Source organism: Gossypium arboreum, chromosome 10 (assembly GCF_025698485.1).
Source record: "Gossypium arboreum isolate Shixiya-1 chromosome 10, ASM2569848v2, whole genome shotgun sequence".
Classification (NCBI taxonomy): domain Eukaryota; kingdom Viridiplantae; phylum Streptophyta; class Magnoliopsida; order Malvales; family Malvaceae; genus Gossypium; species Gossypium arboreum.
Window position 1 is genome coordinate 2,560,276 of NC_069079.1, and position 23,358 is coordinate 2,583,633.

Sequence of the window (23,358 nt, forward strand, 5' to 3'; positions counted from 1 at the left end):
TCACGAAGTGTCATACCTCGATGCAATTGGGGCATTAATGTATCTTGCTAGCCATACCCGCGATATATCTTTTTCGTAAATTTGCTAGCAAGATTTAGCTCATGCCCAACTTCGGAGACATTGAATTTGGAGTAAAAGCAGATATTTCGTTATCTCCAAGGCATAAAGAATATGGTTCGATTTTTCCTAATAAATCCAAGACGAGTTGATTGGTTTTGCGGATCAGGGATTTATGTCGATCCTTATAATGGAAAATCACAAACTGGATATGTTTTTACATATGGAGGTACTGCAATCTCTTGGCGCTCAATGAAGCAAACAATTACAGCAACCTCGTCTAATCATGCAGAAATCTTAGCAATCCATGAAGCAAGTCGTGAATATGTATGGCTAAGATCTATGATCCAGCATATAAGGAATAATTGTGGTTTATCATCTGAAAAGGAAGCTACAACTGTCTTGTTTGAAGATAACACAGCATGCATTGATCAACTCGATAGTGGATACATCAAAGGTGACAGAACAAAACACCTTGCACCAAAATTCTTCTTCACTCATGACCTCTAGAAGATTAAGGAGATAAAAGTTAAGCAGATCAGTTCAAGTGAGAATTTAGCAGATTTATTCACTAAGGCGCTTCCTACATCGGTGTTTGAAGCTTGTTTACTACATTGGAATCGTCACCTTGAGATTTCAAGTGATGTAGCCATTAGGGGAGTTAATCTGTACTACTCTTTTCCCTTAACATTGGTTTTATCCTTTGGGTTTTCGGTAAGGTTTTTAATGAGGCAAACATATCAAGCGTATAATTATGTACTCTTTTCCTTCACTAAGTTTTTGTCTTCTTGGGTTTTTCTTAGTAAGGTTTTAACGAGGCATAATTAGATAATGAACATCCAAGGGGGAGTGTTATGAAATATTTGTGGATGTCATTATCAACCCCATAAGTTATAAAACCCTTCTTATACCCCATAAGTTATTAGACTTTTCCTATACCCATTAATATAGGAGATAAAAAGTCATGACCCTTTACATGCCCTATAATAATTAGAAAGTTGCTTTTAACCCCTATATATATGAGGCTCATGTACTCATGAAAAATATATAAAAAAAAAGAAGATACACTTTCTCTTCGACCTTCTCTTTACACTCTTTCTTCTATCACATTTTAGTTTATTCTTTCTTTATTATTTCACAACAAATCCAACATTTGTTTGTAATAATTAAAAATTTTAACAATGAAATAATTTAACAAACTCTAAATATGATATACAATTAGCTATTAAACATTTTTTAAAATCAAATAATTGAACCGATCAGATTATCGGTTCAATTAAAATAATAAATAAATTCAACCGATTTTTAATCGGTTCAACCAGTCTAAACTGCCAACCAGTTGATTTAACCCGGTTCAAACATCAATAGCTATAACCATCCATTTTTATAAGATTGATGAATTCTGTAGCCAATCAACAAAAGTCATTAGACCCCCAAACCAAAACAGAAAAGAGAAACAAGAAATTTTACTTCTTGTGTAATAGCCAAAAAGCAATTCCAAACCTAATTTACAGTGATAATTCAGGCCAAGTGAGGTGAATAATACAAACAAACTTACAATATTCCTTCAATCAAGTACTAGGTTTAAGAATTCAGATACAACTATGAACGTAAAAGAAATCACACCCTATAATAGTTTTATATATAAAGAAACCCAGTGGGTCACCACAATCAAATACACATAAACATTCCTATATATGACATAAAACCCTTGATGATGTCAGTTTAAATCAATTATAAAGAAAAGAGAGCTTAGAATTTTACCTAGCTCAGCTCGGCTCATCAACTCGACTCTATCAAACTAAAAAGTAGATTACAGGTGTACCTCCATATACAAAGTCATATTATCAACTGAAAACAAAACTATCATGATTTCTGCAGTACACATTTTTCATACAGAGCAAGGATTTCTTTCTTGTTCGGATTCCTCAGCGCAAGCAGCTCTGCGCCGAAATTGTGTTTCGTGAGTTCCTGTTTAAGTTTTTGTACAGTGAACTTCGTATAATCCTCTTGATTGTTTTGTTGGTTCTGGTTGTCATCATCAGCTTTGAATACTGACCCGCCATCTTCTGACGGTGAATACCTGAGGGGGCTAGTTGTGCTCTTGGACTTCTTATTTGCTCTTAAAAATCGGTCACTCGTGTCTATATCTTGCACAGATCCGACTCCCACTTCATCATCTGTCCTCAATCGCTTTCCGTGAGAAGCAGCTTTTAGCTTACTATCCAATGCAGTTTCGTTTAGACGAACAGAAGTCAACTCTTGCTGCAATTGATCAAGTTTCGCCTGTGCAGCTTGTAGCTGAAGAGAAAGGGCTTCAGCTCTGTTATTAGCGTCTGCATGTGCTGCACGTTCAGAGTCCAGAAGGTCTTGAAGTACTTTAACTGTACTAGCCCTCTGCTCATTGTTTGTTTTTAACAGTGACTCGATCTCTTTCTCCCTCTCTTCGACTCTACCCTCTAATAATGCAACTTTTGAAACAGCGTCCATCTCTGACACACGTATTCTATGTAATTCGTCCTCCAAGTCTGTTTTCTCTCTCTCCAAGTTCTCGATTTGTCTCTCAGCCCTCTCAATACGAGCCAATCTTTCCATTGCCGTCCTCTGTATCTCATTTTTCTCCTTTTGAGCAGCTACAGATTCTGCTCGTGCTTTATCAGCCAACTCGGTTGCTTTCCTCGCTTCTTTCTCAGCTATTCTACACCTTTCTTCAACTTCTGCAAACCTGTTAAACTCAGATGAATACTTCTGCTCCAAATAGATCTTCTCCTGTTCTAAAATCCTTGCTTTTCCCTCAAATGACTGGGCCTTGGAGTTAGCATTTTCTAGCTTATCTGCTAACTCCCTGATTTCAACCTTTAATGATGATATCTCTGCATCGTAACTCCTGATTTTTGACTCAGCAGCCTGCAAAGCATTTCCCATTATTAAATACTGCGAAGTTTGTAAATGCACTTAAACATTGTTCAGCTCATTAAAGGATTTAAACATATAACATTCTTGTACATCATAATTTTAAAACTGTGCTAGTAATCATGTGCCAATCCATTAGATATAAACACATACATAATCATATGCATATCTATATAACAAGCTCACCTTCAACTCTAGCCTTAGTGTTGTCAAGCACTGCTCAGCATGCTCAACCTTTGCTGTCTTGTCCTTTATTTCCTCTTCCTGCAATGTTCATCAGAAGATAAAACAAATCACATTTTCTTGCTGCAACTTACATTTGCATATACAGGATTGAATGAACAAGAATGCAGGAGTGAATGCAAGGCAAAAAAGATACAGCACCTTCTCAGCCAATGAATGTGAAAACTCTTCCCTCAGAGAATCTTCCCTGAGTTGAATTTCCTTGCTTGACCGCTCTTGTGCAGTTGCTGCCTTCTCCAAAGCAGTCTTAGCCTCTCTAACAGCAAAGTCATACTTCCTTTTCCACTCCTCTGCCTCCTCTTGAGCAGACTCAGCTTGCTCTCGAGCAGCAGCCAGCCTTGCTTCAGCAGCAGTGCTCCGGGACTTGAGCACTTCAATTTCAGAGGCAGTCTGATCTTCTCTGGCTTTCTGTTTTGATAACACCTGATCATATTTTCTTCTCCAGTCTAATGTTTCTTGCTTGGCAGAATCCAATGTTTTCATTAAACTAGAACATCTCTCCTTCAGTGAACTATTATCACCTTGCAAATTATTCATACGGCTTGCATATTCATCAGCAAGCTTCTTCTTGTCATTGATAGCATCATCATAACGCTTCAGATATTCAGATTTATATTTCTCACTATCTTCCAGCTGCTTGTTAACTAACTTCATCTTATCCTCAATTGCACGACATTTCAGTACAAGGGAATTCTTCTCTGATACAATCTGATCTATATGTCTCCTGGTGAAATCCAGTATTGGCCCCTCCATACTGACAGTTGAATAGAATAGACAAGATAATAATCAAAACTAGAAACTTAATCCACAGTAGACATGGTATAAATATCCAAAAGAAAATAATAATAGTGTTGATACAAACCTTTGCTGTAAAAATACAGCCAGTTTCTGCCATTTTCCAGGGCCATGGCATGATGCTTCATATTCAGACAGAAGAGCATCAAGAACCTGCATAAAACATTCTAATATACCCAATGAATACCACACACTATCCCTATAACTTGTCTCCATTGATGTATATATATATAATATATAAAAAGAACTTTTCATAGGATCTATACAACAGCAATAAATTAAGACTGAAACAGAAAGTCAAAAACAGATAACTCCACTCAGGTTGGTTGATTAACCAGCCTTCTTCCTTACAATTTTAGTGATATAAAATCAAAATCAGGAATATCATTAAAAACAGCAATTAATGAGAATTAAAGTTCCAGGATTAGATTGAAGTCCTTCACATGAAGAATAAGTAACAGTGATTGCTTACCTTCACAATTTTTTCTACACTTGCATCAGAAGCATGGCATGCTGCTCTCAATCTCTTTCCCATGCTCTGTATAGCATTCGAACATTTCAAATCTGCTTCCATAAATGCATTCCTTTTATAATCCTGCATAAATGACCAATCCATAATACAAGGCTTACCATGAATTTTGATAACATAAAAATAAAACGTTATGATGTAGCATTTGAGTAACTCTATACCTCAAATGCCTTTCTGAAGAATTTCTGTAGAAGCTCCTCATATTTCTTCCTCATTGAACCAACTCCTACAGCACTAGCATTGTATACAGCCAGCGATCTTTGAACTGCTTCTTCATGAGCCTCCCTCAACGCCGCCTAGGACCATCAAGATTAAAATGCTAAAATATTATAAAAGTACCACCAAACAATTATGATAAAAGCATCACTTACTTCCTCAGGTGACTTTGTACGGTCAAAAGTTGACATATAAATCTCTGAAGCAGAATCATATGCCCTTCGACACTCAGCTTCTTCAACACTCTGTATGAAAATAACACTGATAAGAATCCTTCTAAGGAAAATGAGGAGATTTTCATACCTTTTAAGCTTTGGAATATTTATACAACTTTTTCAGCATCAATGTCTTTTTTAAACCTCTTTGGTACCATTAAAAATGCATCTGGAAGCATGTCCTGACAACAGGAACTAACCTGCCATGAAGAAGATATAGTGGGCACTGCACCTTTATTCAAAGCATCCAGATAAGATTCTGTGATACCTATAAGAACAGGCCCCGTCAGTATAGTAGCCCCAACCTGCTTCGGTCTTGTTCTCTCAAAAACAAATTTTGTCAATGCATCAAGCCCGGCTCGGAATTCAGGTCTCAGTTTGTCAAGCTACATATTAAAACTAAGGTCTTAGTACATAAATTATGCATGCCAAATAGAAAAAGGCACAATCAGCACTAAACGAGGGAGGAGGGAGAGCAAAGATAAAAATAATAGTAGAAAACAGAGAGAGATTGGCATATATGAAAGCAGCTAGATACTAACCGAAATTTGATCAAGTCTTTGGAGATCATTTTCATTGTTCAAAGGCCTCACAAGGGTAAAGCATTCTCTATCAGGAAATAGAGCTCGAATGGAATCTCGGATCTACAATAATTAACAATGCATAATCAGAAAGTATCATAGAGAAGAAATTTTCAAATACTTTAGTTAATCGTATCCTTCATGATGAATACTGGAGAGGTGAATCTCTAATCTGTGAAGGGAGGAAGGTCTATGACAGAGAAGAAAAATTCATCTACTTAGTTCTTCATATCCTTCATCACAAACATTGTAGAAATGAATCTCGTGAAGAGAGGAATGCTATTAGGAAAACATCAGGATGAAACTCTAACTAGAATCCCAGAGATACTTAACTTCAGCAGATAAACTAATTCATAGAATTTATACTGACTTCCTTTACTCCCCAAATTAAACCCATATTAAGAATTACCTCATTTTTGGCAGCTATATCTTTCCCACTACCTTCAACTGGCCGTAAAGCAAGCTCTAGGTAGTCACGGGGAGTGATTTTCTTATTATCCTCCACCAAGTCCAGATAAAAATCCTGCAAGTAAGACAAATATTTTACGAAAGAGAACTGAAAAAGTGTATTTTACAATCATGAGAAAGCTCATCACATCCATATTCAAGAATCAAACATGTCACAAACAATAACAAGACAGTGTGTGCATGTTTCTGTCTGTAATCAAATATTACCCTAAGAAGCCAAACAAAGATCGGGGAGAACTGCCCAAGTTCAGAAGCTGTGGTTGTTCTTGCTCCAGCTTTGACTCGAATATGTTTTGTCATTTGAGTGACAAGAGAGAGACGATCCAGTGCAGTTTCATCTATGCCTCCCATCTAAATATCAGAAGAATAACCTTATTAACATGGCGCTTAAAAGGATTAATGTCTCTTCAAAAATGGAAAAGAAAAGAGCCAACCTGGTTGTAGATGAACATACTAGATAAGAGGACAGCTAAGGAAAATATCTGAGTGCTGTATGTTCCCTGTCAGGTTTGCAAGATAAGAGCATGAGTAAAAAATAATCAAACCAATAAATATAATCAACCCATTCCCACAAAAAGTAAGTGAAAACTAACTGTTTGATCGTAGGCATCTATTCCTTCAGAATCTAACAGCAAAAGATTGTACTCAGTTCCATCAAGAGCAGTTCTCTTTAATGGTGCACTCCACAACCAAAGCCCTTTAGTACATGGTCGATGAGTTGATGCTACTTGAAATCCGCTACTCCTTCCAAGAAGCTATAGCCAAAAAAATGAATGCATAGCAATCTCATAGGTAAAAGAGACAATATGCATTACAGTGCTGATAAAAAGAACAGATGACATGCAAGATTCAATAGAGAGAAAACCACTTACAAGTTTACAATATCTAACCACAATACCACAAACAACTCCATAATTTATGCCTTACAACAATTGAAATAAGAGTAAGACTAAGTTTTATAGTAAAATTCACATCTCCTATGAATAGAGCAAAGATGTTTCACGTTAACCCATATATATTTTTCTCTATACACATACTCAATTAAACATTATCATAACCAATGTGCTTTTCCTAACAAGTTCACATTTCTCACATCTTTAGTAATCTCCACTTAAATAGTTAAACGCACTAATATGAACTTAAATTAAAGTTGATATTTTCCCCTTACAGCTATAATGAATGAGGGCTTCTGAAAGCAGAAAAGTTACGCCAAAAGTCCTCCAATTGATCAAAATTACACATTCCGTTCCCCTAAACCCTAAGCTTACAATATAATCTACTCCAAAAGTCAAAAACCCTAGAATTCATCATTTAACGTACAAAAGCACCAAAACAACATAAATTTCTTCCAATTTATAATCAAAACAAGTAACATAGAAGAAATTAAAATACCTGATTTAAAATGAAGCTCTTTCCCTGACGAGCCCGGCCACAGACCGAAACGACTCCAATTGGTTCCTTAACAAGCTGCAAAGCCGCAACGGCTTCCGGATCCATCCGGAACTTCCCTTTCTCATCGCAATACACCAATCGAATCGGTCTAGCTGGACCGGTCACTGGAGAAGCCGACGCCGACGCCGACGATGGAGAGGCCGAATGACCGAAAGATTGCGGGGACACATCAGCAGCGGACTCTTTTCCTCTACCAAAATATTTCATCATCTTTGCTCAGATCCTCCGCCGATCAGTTGATTTTCTCTCTAATTTCTTTCGTTGTTATTTTTTAAGATTTTCTTTGGAGAAGGGCTTGGCTTTTGCAACGTTTTATTGGTGTTTCCACTCTACTGACAGAGGTTTAAAATTGGGGAGGGAAAAGGTGAAAATGACTTTTGCGGCTTTATTTATAGGGCTACTTAGAATGGGATTGTAAAATTACGCTGATATATTTAATTGGGTTAATTTTACCAAAACTCCCCAAATAATCGCTAAGATTCTAAATTAGTACCCAAAGTAGCAGTATTATATGAATTAGGTCATTATGTCCACTTAGCGAGCAATTTATGCGTTAAATACCGGTTTAAAAGTATATTTAAAATATATGAATCAATTTATAAATATGTGCACGCATGTCTATTGAGCATACAATTTGAATTTGATTTATTAAAAATAAATAATTTAAATAAAATTTAAGAATATTATATTTTGAATACGATGGATACAAATTATCTATGTAGTAAATGCACATTCAAGGCCAAAGGAGGGTGCTGGAAGGACCCTTTTCCCACCTAAAATAAGAAATTATTGCTTTAAATCCTTGAAATTTATAAAATTTTAAGATTAATATATGATAAAATTATAATTTGGCCTCTAAAAATGCTAAAATTTTGATTTAGTTCTTTTAAAAATCATAAAAATGTAAGTTAATACAATTGGGAAATTTTATTTTAAATCTTATAAAAATATATAAATTAATTTTGACCCCCCATAAAATTTTTGGCTTTACCCCTTGCAGATTTATTTATAATTTCATACATATGCCTTATATATGCTACACATGAAATTTTAGATTGTGTTACACCTAAGATAATAGTTAAACCGACAAAAGTACACAATTAGCATGATACTGATTCTTTAAATACTTGATTAGAACGTTTTGTAGTATAAGGATCAATTTAGAATTTAGGTCACAATTTGGGGCTGTCTTTTGAAATAAACCTATTTGTTTCTTTCTGTTGTATTTGTCGGTACGGTGAAAGGGAGTTCTTGTCCTTTTCTGACTATTTTAGTCTCACATCCTGAACATCAGCTTCGTAAACTAGTCATTAAGTAATTTTTATTTTATATTTTTTTAGTATCTTATTTTCTATTTATTTATCATTAGTTATTACGAGTAATATTATAGTATGCATAATGGATATTAAAATTATAGCATGCATCCATCCTCTCTTATTCGCAATTGGATTCGTTTATATTCTAGTGGCGCTATCAAGTTGGACTCAAGAGAAGAAGCTGCTGAAAGAGTGTTGAGGGATCGTCACGGCCATTGGATCATTGGGTTTAATAAGATATTGGGACCCTGTTCTGTTTTCAATGCTAAGTTATGGAGTATCCTAGATAGCTTGACAGTTCTTCATAATAGAAGTTGGGACAAAGTTTCGATTCAAACAAATAGCGTAGAGGTTATTCAGGTCATTCAAGTAGTTTTCTCAAGATCTTCTAATTCTACACTTATCAAAAGAATTCAAACATATATTATCGAAAATGAATCAATAGGAAATGTCATATATTTCTCGAGAAGAGAATACAGAGACTATAGCATCGCTAAGTTAACTTTTAATAGGAAAGAAGGGTTTGCAGTTGTTTGTAGAGAATCTATTAAGTTTTAATGGTTTAATCTAAGTATTGTATTCACTATTCTTTTCACACAAAAAAAATTTATAGTATGTATTCTTTTAGTTCTAAAAATGTCATCGCAATGATTTGATAAATTGATTTAAGTTTAAATAATCACATAACATTGGTGCATATTGCATACAGAATAGGGTTTAAATTTTGGAAACCTAGTTGTTAAAGAGAAATAATCACATATGTCTAAATATAAATAAATAATATGTATATTAAAGATTTGAGAGCAAAACGTGCCAGCCATATCCAGTTGTTAGTTGAACTTTGTGGAAAAAAGAAAAACACTACTTTCATTGATTCAATCCAATGGAGCATTGGGGAATTCTCTGATTCCCTTTCATTATTCTTTATCTTTGATTCCCTTTGTTGTAATCAAACGCAATATTTATAGTATATAATAACATGAACAATATATATCCTTTCCTTTGTTTGGTAATGAAAAACCTCACACACCATCGTTACTTGAAGAAGCCTTTACCATTTCATCCAAAGCTCCAACAGACAGTACCCTCTCAATGGACTTCAGCACCTCTCTCATACTGGTATCAATGGGTGTTGGAGGATACTCTGGGGACCCTTCTTGAAACACCTTTTCATCGAGCTCTTCACTTTCAAGGCCGACCATCTGGTCCATTGTAGGTAACTGATGATCATATTCATTGATTCCAATGGTGATTTGTATTGCCATCTCTTGACCTTGTAAGTACCCACCAGCCAATGGAGCTTTGCCTTTGTGACTAACTCGGCATAGAACCCAATCATCCAACTTAAAACAAGAAGATACACAAAGAGTTTAAAGTGCAGTGACCAAGTCCTATAGTTTCAGTGGAGAAGAAAGTAACATAAACTTACTTGCATTGATCCTTTAGGTCTTTGAGATACAAAGCAATCATCGAGCAGTCTATATTCAATCATCATCCAATCGGTTTTTACACCTTTAGGAGGACGTCCTTTGTAAAACGCTAAAGCTTTCTTCATTCCAAGGCATTGTGAACCAGCAGAAGCGATGATCGGTTTATCGGTCCCGGTAGCCTTCCAGTATCCCGATGCCGCTGCTCGGTTCGGACGTGTTCCGTTCGGATACTTCCTTTCTCTTGGACTAAAGAAAAACCACTCGTTCTCACCAAATAAAGCCTTATCTGTAAACATGAATGCCATAAACATAATATATATTATATCAGATGACAAGCAGAAAGGAGAAGCCTACCAGGAAGTTCCCATGGATTGAACTTGTAGATATTAACATCAGCTATAATGGAGAACGTTAGGTGATGATTGGAGGAAGGGAAAACCTTCTGGTTTAGATAATGAATGATAAGCTCTTCATCAGTAGGATGGAATCTGAACCCTGGTGGCAAGTTAGCAACATTAGACCTATTGTTTCCATCCATGGGACAGTGGGAAGATAGTAAGAATCATTTGCTTCATATTTATATATACCATAATTTATACAAATTGGTGGTGATAAACAAGAAGATTAAATAATTTATTTTCATGAAAAATCTTGGAGAGATCACCAACCATACATAATAATCATAAACAATTTATAGTCTGTCACTATCTAATAGTTGGATATTCTAATATGTTGTTTTGCATTTGGTTTTACATGCATGGTTACTAGTCTCCATGCAGTTGACAAGAAATCTAGTATAACATCCTCGTACTGATTGGTTGCAATTATTAAAATATTGGTAATTAATGCTGCGAACCTTCGGTTGGGGTCGTTGGGGGTGAAAGGTTTTTAAAAACGATTCTTACAAGGATGACGGCCATTATAGGAAAAAATTACCAGATACAGCACATGCCAGCTAACTGTATCAGTGAACATTATGGATGCTGCATGCGCATGTGCATTGCATGACTTATATATATTATACTCCCTAGTCATTGGATGTCAGCATGCATGCATGCTGATTAGAAGTGGAATTATATAGAAAATATCAGATACAATTTAGGAAATCAAGTCGAGACAGTAGTTCAGCAGAAAAAAATATATATATGCGATTTAATGGAGGGGGAAAAATGACAGAGATCGTACCATTGGAGTTGAAGTATTAAAGAAATGAAATCGTATTTATCAAAGTTCAAACTTTAAAGACAACATTAATATGAATATGAATCTTATATATCTACCTACTACCCTTATATTTTAACTCATTTTGTGTGCACAAATGAAATGGTACATATCCTCGAAGACTCCACAATCAAAGTCCCTGCAATATTATCTTAATCACAATCTATTTGAGCCAGCAAACATGTTATTAGTGTATTCTTTAATTCCAATGGGAAGGGTTATTTTTAGAAATCAAAAATATTTGGAGGGGTTTTAGAAATGATAAAGTGCCATTGTCTTAATCTTTTGACCATTCCTGAAACATGAATCCTCAAAAGGGTTTTGATTTTTATTTACTTTTTGTTTCTTGTTTTGGGGCTCTTGAATATTGCAGAGAACAGTATAGAGTTCAGAGCCAAATATACGAATCCTTTGGCCAGTTGGTGCCTGCATATTTGATGTTGTCTTATAGTCTTTTAGTTTGGCTCTTTTTGAGGACATAGAAGCGAGCAATGACAGTAACATCTTAACCGAAAATTATATTTAATTGGATGAATTGACTAACAATGGCAATGTATCGAGTATTTATGCTAATCTCTGATTTTTTGCTCCTACAAAAATAATTACAAAATATAAGCGGGTTACTAGTGTGGTTGTATCTCTTAACTTTATCCAAAGTTAAAGTGTCTAGATAAGCGATAAGTTGATAATATAGTGTAAAAGTATATTGTTAGACTTGAACTTATACTCTATAGCATGGGGGAATGCGACTATTTGGCTAGCTATAAGACATAGGTTCAAGTCAAACCATGTTTAGTGTATATGGACGTCTTCTCAAGCTCCTAATGAATCACTCCTGCTCTTTGAAATTGTTTAGAGCTAATGAACTCTTCAATTGATTGGTACTATCAATACAGAGGAAGCTAGAAATTTATTTTAGAGGGACCGAAATTTAACTATAATTTTTTTAAGATTTTTTCATATATTAATTTATAATTTCATTATTCTTTACAGATTAAATAAATTTTTTATATTAAAAAGTTAAAAGTGCAATTTTATTTATAAATTAATTAAAAATTTAACTAAAATTTTTCTTGGGGATCCAAAACCCTATTAGCTCCTAGTGTCGCCTTGAACAGTATACAAAGAGTTTAGCCTCTCCCAATTAGAGGTCTCCATGTGCTGGTCTAAGCCCAAACAAAATATTAGGCCTACTTATTAGGCTTAAGTTTGGCCCAAATTAAAAAAATGGGTCGAAAATTTTACTCAAGTTCAATCCAAATAAAAATGCTAAAATACGGGTTGAGTTGGGCCTGCCAGTATTAATTTTATATTATTTTTATATACATAAAAAATCTAGAAACATTAAAATAAATATTTCCTAACAAGTTGAAAGTAAATTAAAAATATGTATAATTAAATAATACACAAATACCTCTAAAATAGTAATAAAATTAACAATAAAATAAAAATTATAAAATATCCAAACTCCGAATAATAATAATAATAATAATATAGTAGCAACATAATAATAAGAATTGAGAAAACAACAAAAAATAGCAGCAGAACAGATGAAAAAACAGCAAGAAAACTACAATAAAAGACAGCAATTTTTCTTCTTCTTTTTTTTGTAAATTCAGCTTGGGCCAGGTTCAAGGCCCAAAAAATTTTACCTAAGGCCTGACTTATTTTTTAAATGAGTATTATTTTTTTACTTAAATTTATTTTTTAAAATTATATTTTTATTTAAATCTTCTCACTTTTTAAACGATATGGATAGCCCAACTCATTTACAGTTCTACTCCAAACCGAGTCGAATGCTTGAAAAGGCAAAAAAAAAAAAAAACCAAACGAACAAAAAACGCAAAGCAGAGGTCCCTAAGAAGATAAACCATGAGCAACAAACCTGGACATTGCATGATTACAGTCCAAGCCCAACTCACTGCCTCATGGGATATCCAAAACATGATAGTTTATTAATTTTTTTATATATTTAAAAAAATTAGAAATGAAATAAATATAAGTGGTTTATCGTTGACTTAGAGAAAGGTTTTTTTAATTTGACTGTCCTCTTAATTAGTGGTTTAATCATTAAATGGCTCAGTTATGATCAGGTTTATCCTACGAAATCCATATAATATTACATAAAATTCGGTGGAAAGGAAAGCCTAAGACCTATCAAGATAAGGGCCACTGTTTTGGTGTCAATTGATGGTCCTAAATCTTAATTAATGCTAATTAATTAAAGAATTGCATGAACAAGATCTTAAAGCTAGAAGTTAATCAAAATATTAATAAAAATTCATGAGAATTAAATAAGATGATAATTTTTTCATTTTACTTTAATCAGTTTTCTAATGAATCTATAAAATACGAAAAATTAATTATTAATTTCGTTCTTATAACTATTTTGAAAAAATTAAAAGAAAATAATGATAAAAAATTTCAAAATAAAATCAACAGTTTCTCCACTTTGTATGATGGAGCAATAAAATAGTTTCTCGGTTAATTACTTATCTAATTATACCTTTTTTCTGGGATCATCATTACCCAGCACAATTAATGGAGAATGATGAGCTGGTTTTTTTTTTAACATTTTTTAATTCATTTTTGTAGATCACCATTATCTTTAACTTTAATTTGTTATTTCTTATACTTGGTTAATTTTGCTTCAATATGGGTTCTCAGAAAGGTAAAATTGTAACAATAATATGATTAGTACGACTTAAATTTAAGTCGTATTTAAAGAGATGAACATTTTCATCATTAGACTAACACGAAGTCCGATATAAATTTTTAATTTTATATATGCATATTAGCTTAACCACTAAATAATTTTCAACTAATTAATAAAATTGTAGAATAATTGTTAAATAGAATTTAGTCAATATCTTTGAAGCACCGTTATATAAGGCAGATAAGGAAATCTAAGGATGTGATTAAAGAGACTTATAAAATATTTATTTCATTTATTCCCATTCTCAGCTGCCCTAATAAATACATAAATATTTAATTTCGGGGGAAAAAAAAAGGAAATAGGATAGACAAAGTTGAATTTGGTTGACTTGAAACTAAGTGCATTCTAGAATATTTAATTGAATTTGGTTGACGGGAACGTAGTTTTCTTCAGAATTGATATAGCGTTTTTTAAAATTTCTTCGAGTTTTTCAGAGAATTTTGTAAAAATTTTCTAAGTTTTTTGAACTTGTAAATATGTAGAGCGGTTTTAGTAACCCCTTTTTATAATGTCAACCATTTGAATAAAAGAGAGTTTTTATAGAATTTAACCGCTTCATTAGAACAAATTACATTTTTGAACAAATCACATTAATAAAAGAGTGTTCTTTTAAAATTTAACTACTCCGGTTAATTGTTCTATAAAATTTAAGCTCTTTTATTTATTATTTAACTCTTGTTAATTTAATTAATTAGAGATAAAATAATCATTTGATATTATCACTTAATTATTTTTTAATTAGTGATAATATAAATTTTAATATTTATTCCTTAAATTAAAGAAAAATACTTATGTCATCATTTTTACTCTAGTAATTTCAATTTAACCCACAGATGGTACAAATACCTTTCTAATTTTTGTAAAATGAAGAGATGGTCAAATCATTAAAATTTTTCTTAATTTGAATAAATTAAAGTAATTATTTTACTTTTCCTAAAAAAAGTAATAGTTTTGCTTTCTTTGACAAGTTTATGGTGGTTGAAATTGCTTGGATTTGGTTAATTTCTTGAATTTTAAATACTGTCCTAATCACTTACCATAAAAAAATACTGTCCTAATCCAGGTTTAATCCATATCCTCATGATGCAAGCATTTAATTAAAAAATTTCCCAAAAAATTGCATTTAAACCCATCAACTGGGAAGGTTGAGTTAATCATAGGTAGGAGCCATATGAATTTGGTCAGTTCAAATGTTGTATTTTTTTTATCATTTTGGTCCTCAGTCATTTTAAATTTTGGTAAATATATGATTGAGACCTTTGTAATTACTAATTTACATCATTGGGTCAAATTATATTTTTAAATTCTATCAAGTCCCTCAAAACATTATCAAAATAAAGTAAAAACTGTTGAATTTCTAAAAAAAAAAGAAAAAAAAAGTAAGAAGAAGAAGAACAGTAAGAACCAAAAACAGAACACAATAGAGATTTCACAAAACTCATAGCCATAAAGCACCAGCATCTTTCAAAACAGGCACCAATTCACCAGATATATGAGTAGACATTACCCTATCCAATCCCCCAAACATCTTCCCTCCCACGAACACAGCCGGTAACTGAATCCCACCACCACCACCTCCATCGTCGCCGCCGCCGCCGTCGATCCTCGACAACTCGCAGATCGCCGCCTCTTCTTTCCCTTCCTCGACCTCGCAAACAACCGGGTTCACTCCATGCCCTAGCAGTAACCTCATCACAACATGGCACATGCAGCAACCACGTCTACCGAAAACCACCACGGCATTCTCCTCCACCAGCTTCCTTATATTGCTTTCGCTACCATTGGCAACCACACCCCCACCACCACCGAGGAAGTTAAGAAGCGGCGAACGGCTGCCGACGGCGGTGGCTGTGGTGGTCGAATATGATTTATATGGGATTGCTTCTTGCATTGAGAATTTGAGATTGAAAGAATGTTTGTTTTTTTTTAATGCAAAGCAAAGGGGGAGGGAGGGGGCTTTTATTATAATAATGGTTGTCATTATATAAATAGGAGGGGTGAATAAGTAGACTTTCACGTCAACGCTGATTACGTACTGTGGGACATCACGGGGACTGTGGGTGATGTTGTTCTGCGTCACCGTTTGGTAGACCGATTCTCATTGCCCGCCCCCCAACCCAACCCCCACAATTGAGCGTGACCTTTTCTTTATCCTTTTACACACTGTGTGACAAAAAGCCAAAAGACAAGAGCCAATATCTTTGTAAAATTCTACTATTAAACCCTATAATTTGCGTAAATTGTAGATTTAGTAATTTACTTTAATTTAATCAATTACATTTTTTATCCTTTTCAAAATTTAAAATATTAGTTTTGGCCAATGGATAGCAATTAAATTTGTTTGGTTAAATTCAAGATTTTTAAAATTAGACAGATGATCGAAACGATCAGGCCATCAATTTACCAGTTCAATTAAATAAATTTTTAAAAAATTCATAAAATTATTAAAAATCCAATTCAACTGGTTTTTTTACTTGGTTCAACCGGTTCAATGATCTTCTCCAGAATGGTACCCTAATCAATTTCCTGTCCAACTAGTTGATTCAGTATGGTTCGAATATCATTAGTTAAATTATACTATTAATCTTGTATTATGGGTAAAGTTATAGATTTATTCAATATTCTTCAACTAGATTATTCTAAGTCGCTATATTTTTCAAATTTCGAAATTTAAATCTTAATGCAAAACAATATTCGTTAAATTTATTGATTTTTTTTTTAAATTAATATGTAGAAATAACAAACTGCTATGCATTACACGTGCCATAATATGTTTGTTATATCAAATTTTTAAAATAACAATTACCATTTGATAAGACTAAATTTTAAAAATTTTAAAAATACAAAGATTGAAAAGTAACATCTTAAAATATACGAACTAAATACATACTTAAACATGGTAGGAGAAATAATTGCACAACATAGCTTCTTTTTTCCAAGGCAGTGGCTAAAATTCCCTGCGGCTGGCACAACACTTTAATATTTTCCAATGAAAACGACAACAATAGCCTCCAAAGTTATCTGTCCCACGGCAATGTAATAACTAAATGACATGTTGTTTTGAACGTAATAGGAAGGTGACCTGTCAGTGCATGGAAAATATGAGGAAATGGGATATTGCAAAGTGGAATTGAGTGTAAAAATTGGAATATTTTTATTGATTTCATCTATTATTGTTGCTTCTTGGTTCTTGCTTCACCCTTTATATAATAAATATAGATATATTTATAAAAATATTAAAACGAAAATAAATAATTTTTATAGCAAAGTGAATTATTCTAATACTCTTAGAGTGCTAACACTTAATCAACTCAACCTATCTATAATTAAACAACTATAAAATACAATGAAACCGATATAGAATACAAATAGACAAATAATATGAATATAATCGTATGAAATTCATTTTTGACAATTATATATGATAAGTTTAATGATCAAAATATAACAATTGAACATAATGAGACTCAAAACTATTACTTAAATATTCACAAAAATCTCAACCTTTACTATAAATTTTATTTATTTTTCAATATTTACTATTAAAATTGATAACATATATACCGTGCATAAAAACAAAGTATGATGAGATTAAAAACACTCATATTATAATGTGTTTATATGATAATTAAAATATTTATCGTCCCAAATATAAATTAAATTTGATTCACATTATTACGTTACTATTAGAATTTTATCTCTTATAATAATTTAAAAAAAATTCATATTCAATTACCCGTAGCGGAATGGGTAATGAGGAAAAAAAAACAATTGTAACAAGAGGCGTAAGCAAACATGCAAGAAAACACGAATGATGAGATCAGGCATTAGATCACTCAAAGGTCTTTGGTGGTTCGTACGAGTTATGTTCTGTAATAAGGGTGGGACACGTGGCATTGTTTCATCAAAAGATCACCGTGGCTTTTTAATTCCAATCTTCAATCACGTGTTAAGATTGCTTAGGATGAGATCACAGACTTGGGACCCACAACCTGACGTGGACGCTTCTTTTCTCTCATTTCTCACCTTTTTAAACTAAAAACAGAACTCATTTAATTATATTTATTAATTTCAAATTTTAATTTAATTTAACAATGAAACAAAAAATAATTTCTTTCCCTTGAATAATTAGAGTTCAGCACGCAAGTGAACATGCTGATAATCTTATATAATTTAAATTTAAAATAAAACAATTAATAAATAGAATGAGTAAAAATTAAAGCACAAAAATATTTTTATAATATACTATTCTAAATAAAAAAAAGTAGAAAATCTGATCATGTTTTCTTTATTGTCCTATTTTCCACTGTTAAAAGTCTATGGTTTTGTAATTTATTGAAAAAGAAAGATTTTTTGTTAGATTTGTACAGTTGATTTTGTTAATCACGTGGTTAGACGCATCATACTTTAATTATTAGCTTTTGTTTTCTTGAATCATTAAATTTGTTTTAATGATTTTAGTAAGTCTATTGGTATTTATTAGTTAGCAACTTAAGGCTGCCACTTCTCCTTAATTTAATGTTCTCTAGATATTTTCTAGAGTCAAGGTCACTTGTCCGATTGATAGAACATTCTCCGATTAATTAAACACGACATTTACACCATATTTATTTAACTTAGCTTAATTCATCTAAATTATATTTTAAGTTTCAGACATGTGAACTTGAATAATAAACAATTAAATGTTGTTTTTAGTGTAAATAATCAACGGAAATGTTGCGGAAAGAGAGAAGAGACAAAATAAAATACTATTCTAACACTAATTGGGGGCTGTTTACTTTGAAAGAAGTTCGGTCTGTCGGTCAGTTCCAACCTAGTAAAGAACCGGTCATCTTTTTACCCAATCAAAACGACATAAAAAGCCTGTCGTACTGTGACTAGGTAAGGTGGGGATTTAGGTAGAACGGGTAGAAGCGGATTTTCAATTAGGATTATTTGTGAAAAAAATCTTTCCAAAAAAACAATTAAATTATTGTATTAAATTAGTATCTATTTAAATTTATGTTGTTAATTAAAATAATCAATTAAGTTTTTTATTAGTGATTTCTATTATCAGCTACATTGACTATTAAAATAAATTGTCTAACTAATCGAGATGATGACACGTGATAGTTTACGGTTTAATCTAATATTTTTCTCACAAAATTAAATAAAAATTATAAAAAATTGAAAAAATTAAAATTAGTATAAACTTATTAAAATTATAAAAATATAAATATTATAAAATCTAATAAATCTAATAAATTGTAAAAATATATAAAAATAATAAAACTTGTTTAAAATTTAAAAATAAACCTACTAAAATTCTTAAAAATAATATTGTAAAAAACTATAAAAATATTAAATTTATATAAATTTATAAAAATTATATAAAAAATCATAAAAACTTTAACTGACTAGTTAACTTTGAAATCGACAAGGTGTCAATCCGGAGAAAACCTTTAGACTAATTAACCCAAGAACTAAGCAATTTAGCCAATTTTTTATTTTTTAATATTTTATCAAATCAAAATTAAATTTTGTAAATATTTTTATATATCTTAATTAGATTTTAAACTTCTATAAGATTTATAATGTTGTAATTGCTTTATATATATATATATTGTCATATGTTTTAATTATCATTTATAATATACTAAAATCTTATCACATGCGTATATTCAGTAAAAACCACAAATTTAGAATATAAATATGTGTTTAAAAATAACATGCACTAAATAATGAAATATAAGATTTGAAATTAATTAATAATAATACGTTAAATATATACGATGTTAAAATTAAAAAAATAATTTCCGTTCAAATTCTATCATATGCATATTTTATTAATTTTAAAAAAAAATTAAAGTACTCTTAAATAATATAACTAATTTTAATTACGAAAAAATATTTCGTAATTTAACAACTAAATTGATATTCCGATTGAGAGTGACTTAAACTCAAAAAATAATTAAATAATAATATAAATACTTAATTTCAAGATTTAAATCTCTAGAATTTTAATTATATGAAAGGAAAAGATTAATGTAAACTGTAATATACATTCGTCTCAAGGAAGAAGCTTCGATTTCCAAAGAATGCAATACAACTAAAGCAACTACACAGTCAAATGTTCAAAGCAGCTGCCAGCTGGGCTACGTCATAAGAATAAAGAAAACGGATAAAGCAATATTTAATCTATTTAACTGTTTATTTTTTCAAATAAGTCCTTAAACTTTTTCATCCATATTAGTTTAGAAACTTGACAATTTTGTTTTCTCAATTTGACCCTTAAACTCCTTAAACATGAACTTAAACATGGTGTGATGACGTAACACTCTTTTAGTACGGTCCTTCATCGCCCGGAAATTTTTAAAAACTTTAAAAGAAAATTTAATTTTTTTAAATTAAATGATGATATGACATAATCTTATAATTTTGAATTGTCGCACTTATACGCAATTCAAGTTCAATGGCCAAATTAAAAAAAATTTCAAGTTTAGAGATGATATGGATAAATAAAATTCGAATACAAAAAAAAAAAAAAAAAAACTAAATCTAGAGATTAAATGTTGTGTTTATCCTTAAAAGAAATGGGTAAAACTATACCCAGTGTCACCAAGTTATTAGTAACTTTATGTTTTCGTCATAACTTCAAAATGTTACAAAATGATCACTAATTTATTCAAAAAAATTAAGTCCCTAAAGTATTAGAAAGCTTTTATTTAAGCCACTGGGTTAAGTTTTTTTTTTTTTTAAGTCCAACTAGCAAGCTCCAAGAATTAATTCAACAATTGCCACGGTGAATCAATACCTATCAATGAGTAGAAGAACATAACTTACCTCCAAGTTAATCTAATGATTACTGTCGGAGATCAGAGAATTTTTTTTTTTGAATTTTGATTCACAGATTGTGACTTTTAAAATTGTTTCATAAAAAAAAACTAAACTGTAGGAAAAAAAAGGTAGGAGACCTTTTGATTAGTGTAGGCGGTATAAACAGTGAAAATTATATAACGGACTTTTTAAGTAATTTAGTTATCATTTTATAAGTTTTTTAAAATTAAATAGTCAAAATATACACTTATTTATAGTTTAGTAATCTTGGGTGCAATTTACCCAAAAGAAAAACGAACGAACAACAAAATCACACGGCAGAGTAGAATGTGAAAGAGCGGAGAAATTTCCTTTCCAAAACTGCGGCTCTGTTTTCTCACGTTGTTGTTGTTGTAATATTTGTCCATATCCGACCCTACTGTAATATAATAATGCTGTTTTCAGCTTTTATTATAAGCCTTTTATTCAAGGCGTCACAGTTATTTGTTAGTTAGTACAGTCCACAGTCGCGGAGCCAGGGGTTCGCAGGGTTCGAGTAGTTTAAAATAGAAAATTTTGATTATTTATAATTTATGAAATTTTAAATTAATAATAAAATTATATTTTAATTTTAAAAATAATAAAATTGATTTAAATTTTAAAAAATATAAAATATAAAATATAAAATATTAAAATAATAAAATTATATATATAATTTAACTTCGATCTCAAAAAAAAAAAATTTATGACTCCTCTGCTACCAATTCATCGACCGTTCTCAGCAAATACTCGGGCCTCTCTCTCGAGTTTGATTTTCCAAATCCAATACAAATAAAAAAGGCATTTTTTGTGAGTTAAATGTGTATTCCAGTGAAAATTAGACTTAACTAACGTTATCAATAAGTTTGGCCGGCACCGGTAGGACTTTCACAACACACAACCTTAAATGTAAACATGTTTGTTTTTATTCTTACACATCATGTTCAATTCATGCCTAATTTGTTAGATGTTAACCTTTTTTGGATATGGAAAATAGAAAGGGTGTGCAAAATATCGGTTAAACCGAATTGAATAAACCAATTTTTTTTTATTAAATCGGTTTTCTGTTTATTTGATTATCTATTTCGGTTTAAATGAGTAATTCAATTTCATTTTAATTTAATAATTTAAACTGAAATAATCAACTAAATCGATTCTTGTAAACATTAAAAATTATTTTTATGATTATACCCAACAAATTTAAAATAAAATCAAGCCCAAGTAACCAATCCAAACACCAAAGCATACAAAATAAACTCAAGCCCAATTTATTGCTTATAATTCCAATTTTACAATTAATTTAATTATAATTTATTAATTTTATTGTATATACATAAATATAGTACATAAATAATTTTTATTTTGACAATCTAAAAGGTAAAAAAAACAACAACGACAACAACAACAAAACCCAATAGACCGAACTGAATTGATGAAATTCGGTTTGATTATTTCAGTTATCCCTTAAAATTGGATTTATTTGATTATTGCAATAAAAAATTGAACCGAACAAACACACACCCCTAGGAAATGTTAAGAGTTGATCAAAGATAAATTCTGAGATTAACATCAACTGAAGTCTCTCCACTCGTTATTCAATTAATAAAAATTTATTTAAATTTTAATTCATAATTGAACTCTTATGATTGGCTTGGTGCCCAAAGGTGTTTAGCCATAAAATTATGGTTGTTTGAACTAGATTGGAGCGACTTGCTAGACCAAAACCTATCGGGGAATTGATTTGGAGAGAGACATCAAATCAGATGACCTAAGAATCGATACAAATTAGTTGAATCGAATTTTTCATTTTTTTATTATTTATGATTTTTTTAATGATCTGTTTAATGGAACTGACCGAATCGGTTGGAATGACAAACTAATGGCCTAGTTGGTTTGACTATTGATCCAATTTTGAAAACCTTGCATAGAACGCATCCAAGTTCGAGCCTCCAAGAGAGAAAGTGGAAGGCCTTTATTTGAGCAGCATCCTTTAATCGTCGTGTAGATGTGCCTAAACTATGTGTGAGTACTAGACCTATCCAAGGGCTAGGTAGCCCACCGGCTCGGCCTCACCTAAATTGGCCCGAATTCAATTTAAATGATAAAAGATTAAATTTAAATTTAATTATAAAATATCAATTAAAATTTGTATTATTATTTTTTATTATTTTTGAACAATAAAATGAGCTTTTTGGGAGGGTTGGGTCAACAAAAAATGGGCCTAAACACGAATTTATTGGAATTGGGCCTTGGATCTGCCTACGAACAGTTCTAGTAAGTACTAACCTTCTAACTGTATAGTGCCAAAAGAATTTCATAATTGGTTTGGATATTAAATTTATTTAGTAAATAAATATATATATTAATTAAGA

The 23,358-nt window shown here is 31.5% G+C and overlaps 3 protein-coding genes across 3 annotated transcripts; all 3 read right to left on the minus strand.

Annotated features, from left to right (window-relative positions):
* Positions 1–1,593: 1,593 nt before the first annotated feature.
* LOC108489454 (uncharacterized) lies at positions 1,594–7,835 on the minus strand. Its single transcript, XM_053020065.1, has 14 exons — positions 7,410–7,835; positions 6,611–6,772; positions 6,452–6,517; positions 6,225–6,368; positions 5,959–6,072; positions 5,511–5,612; positions 5,169–5,354; positions 4,909–4,998; positions 4,699–4,833; positions 4,481–4,603; positions 4,076–4,161; positions 3,355–3,967; positions 3,157–3,234; positions 1,594–2,964 (listed from the first exon to the last, which is right to left on the minus strand). Exons 1-14 carry the CDS (start codon positions 7,677–7,679, stop codon positions 1,924–1,926), a joined length of 3,210 nt encoding a protein of 1,069 aa, XP_052876025.1. The 5' UTR covers positions 7,680–7,835; the 3' UTR covers positions 1,594–1,923.
* A 1,972-nt stretch (positions 7,836–9,807) lies between these two features.
* LOC108488045 (NAC transcription factor 56-like) lies at positions 9,808–20,611 on the minus strand (the record flags this gene model as incomplete). Its single annotated transcript, XM_017792363.1, has 4 exons — positions 9,808–10,128; positions 10,215–10,501; positions 10,570–10,720; positions 20,588–20,611. Coding segments are annotated over 4 exons (783 nt in total), but the record flags the coding sequence as incomplete, so codon positions are not given.
* LOC108488593 (glutaredoxin-C9-like) lies at positions 15,479–16,139 on the minus strand. Its single transcript, XM_017792879.2, has one exon. It carries the CDS (start codon positions 16,131–16,133, stop codon positions 15,591–15,593), a length of 543 nt encoding a protein of 180 aa, XP_017648368.1. The 5' UTR covers positions 16,134–16,139; the 3' UTR covers positions 15,479–15,590.
* Positions 20,612–23,358: the final 2,747 nt, after the last annotated feature.

What these genes read in the sequence shown, in the direction of transcription:
- LOC108488593 (XM_017792879.2), bottom strand. Translation starts at nt 16,133, where the DNA reads ATGACAACCATTATTATAATAAAAGCCCCCTCCCTCCCCCTTTGCTTT.
- LOC108489454 (XM_053020065.1), bottom strand. Translation starts at nt 7,679, where the DNA reads ATGATGAAATATTTTGGTAGAGGAAAAGAGTCCGCTGCTGATGTGTCC. An exon ending in ATATAGCTGCCAAAAATGAG is followed by an intron (nt 5,613 to 5,958) that starts GTAATTCTTAAT and finishes TAATTATTGTAG; the next exon opens with ATCCGAGATTCCATTCGAGC. An exon ending in TCTTCAGAAAGGCATTTGAG is followed by an intron (nt 4,604 to 4,698) that starts GTATAGAGTTAC and finishes TCATTTATGCAG; the next exon opens with GATTATAAAAGGAATGCATT.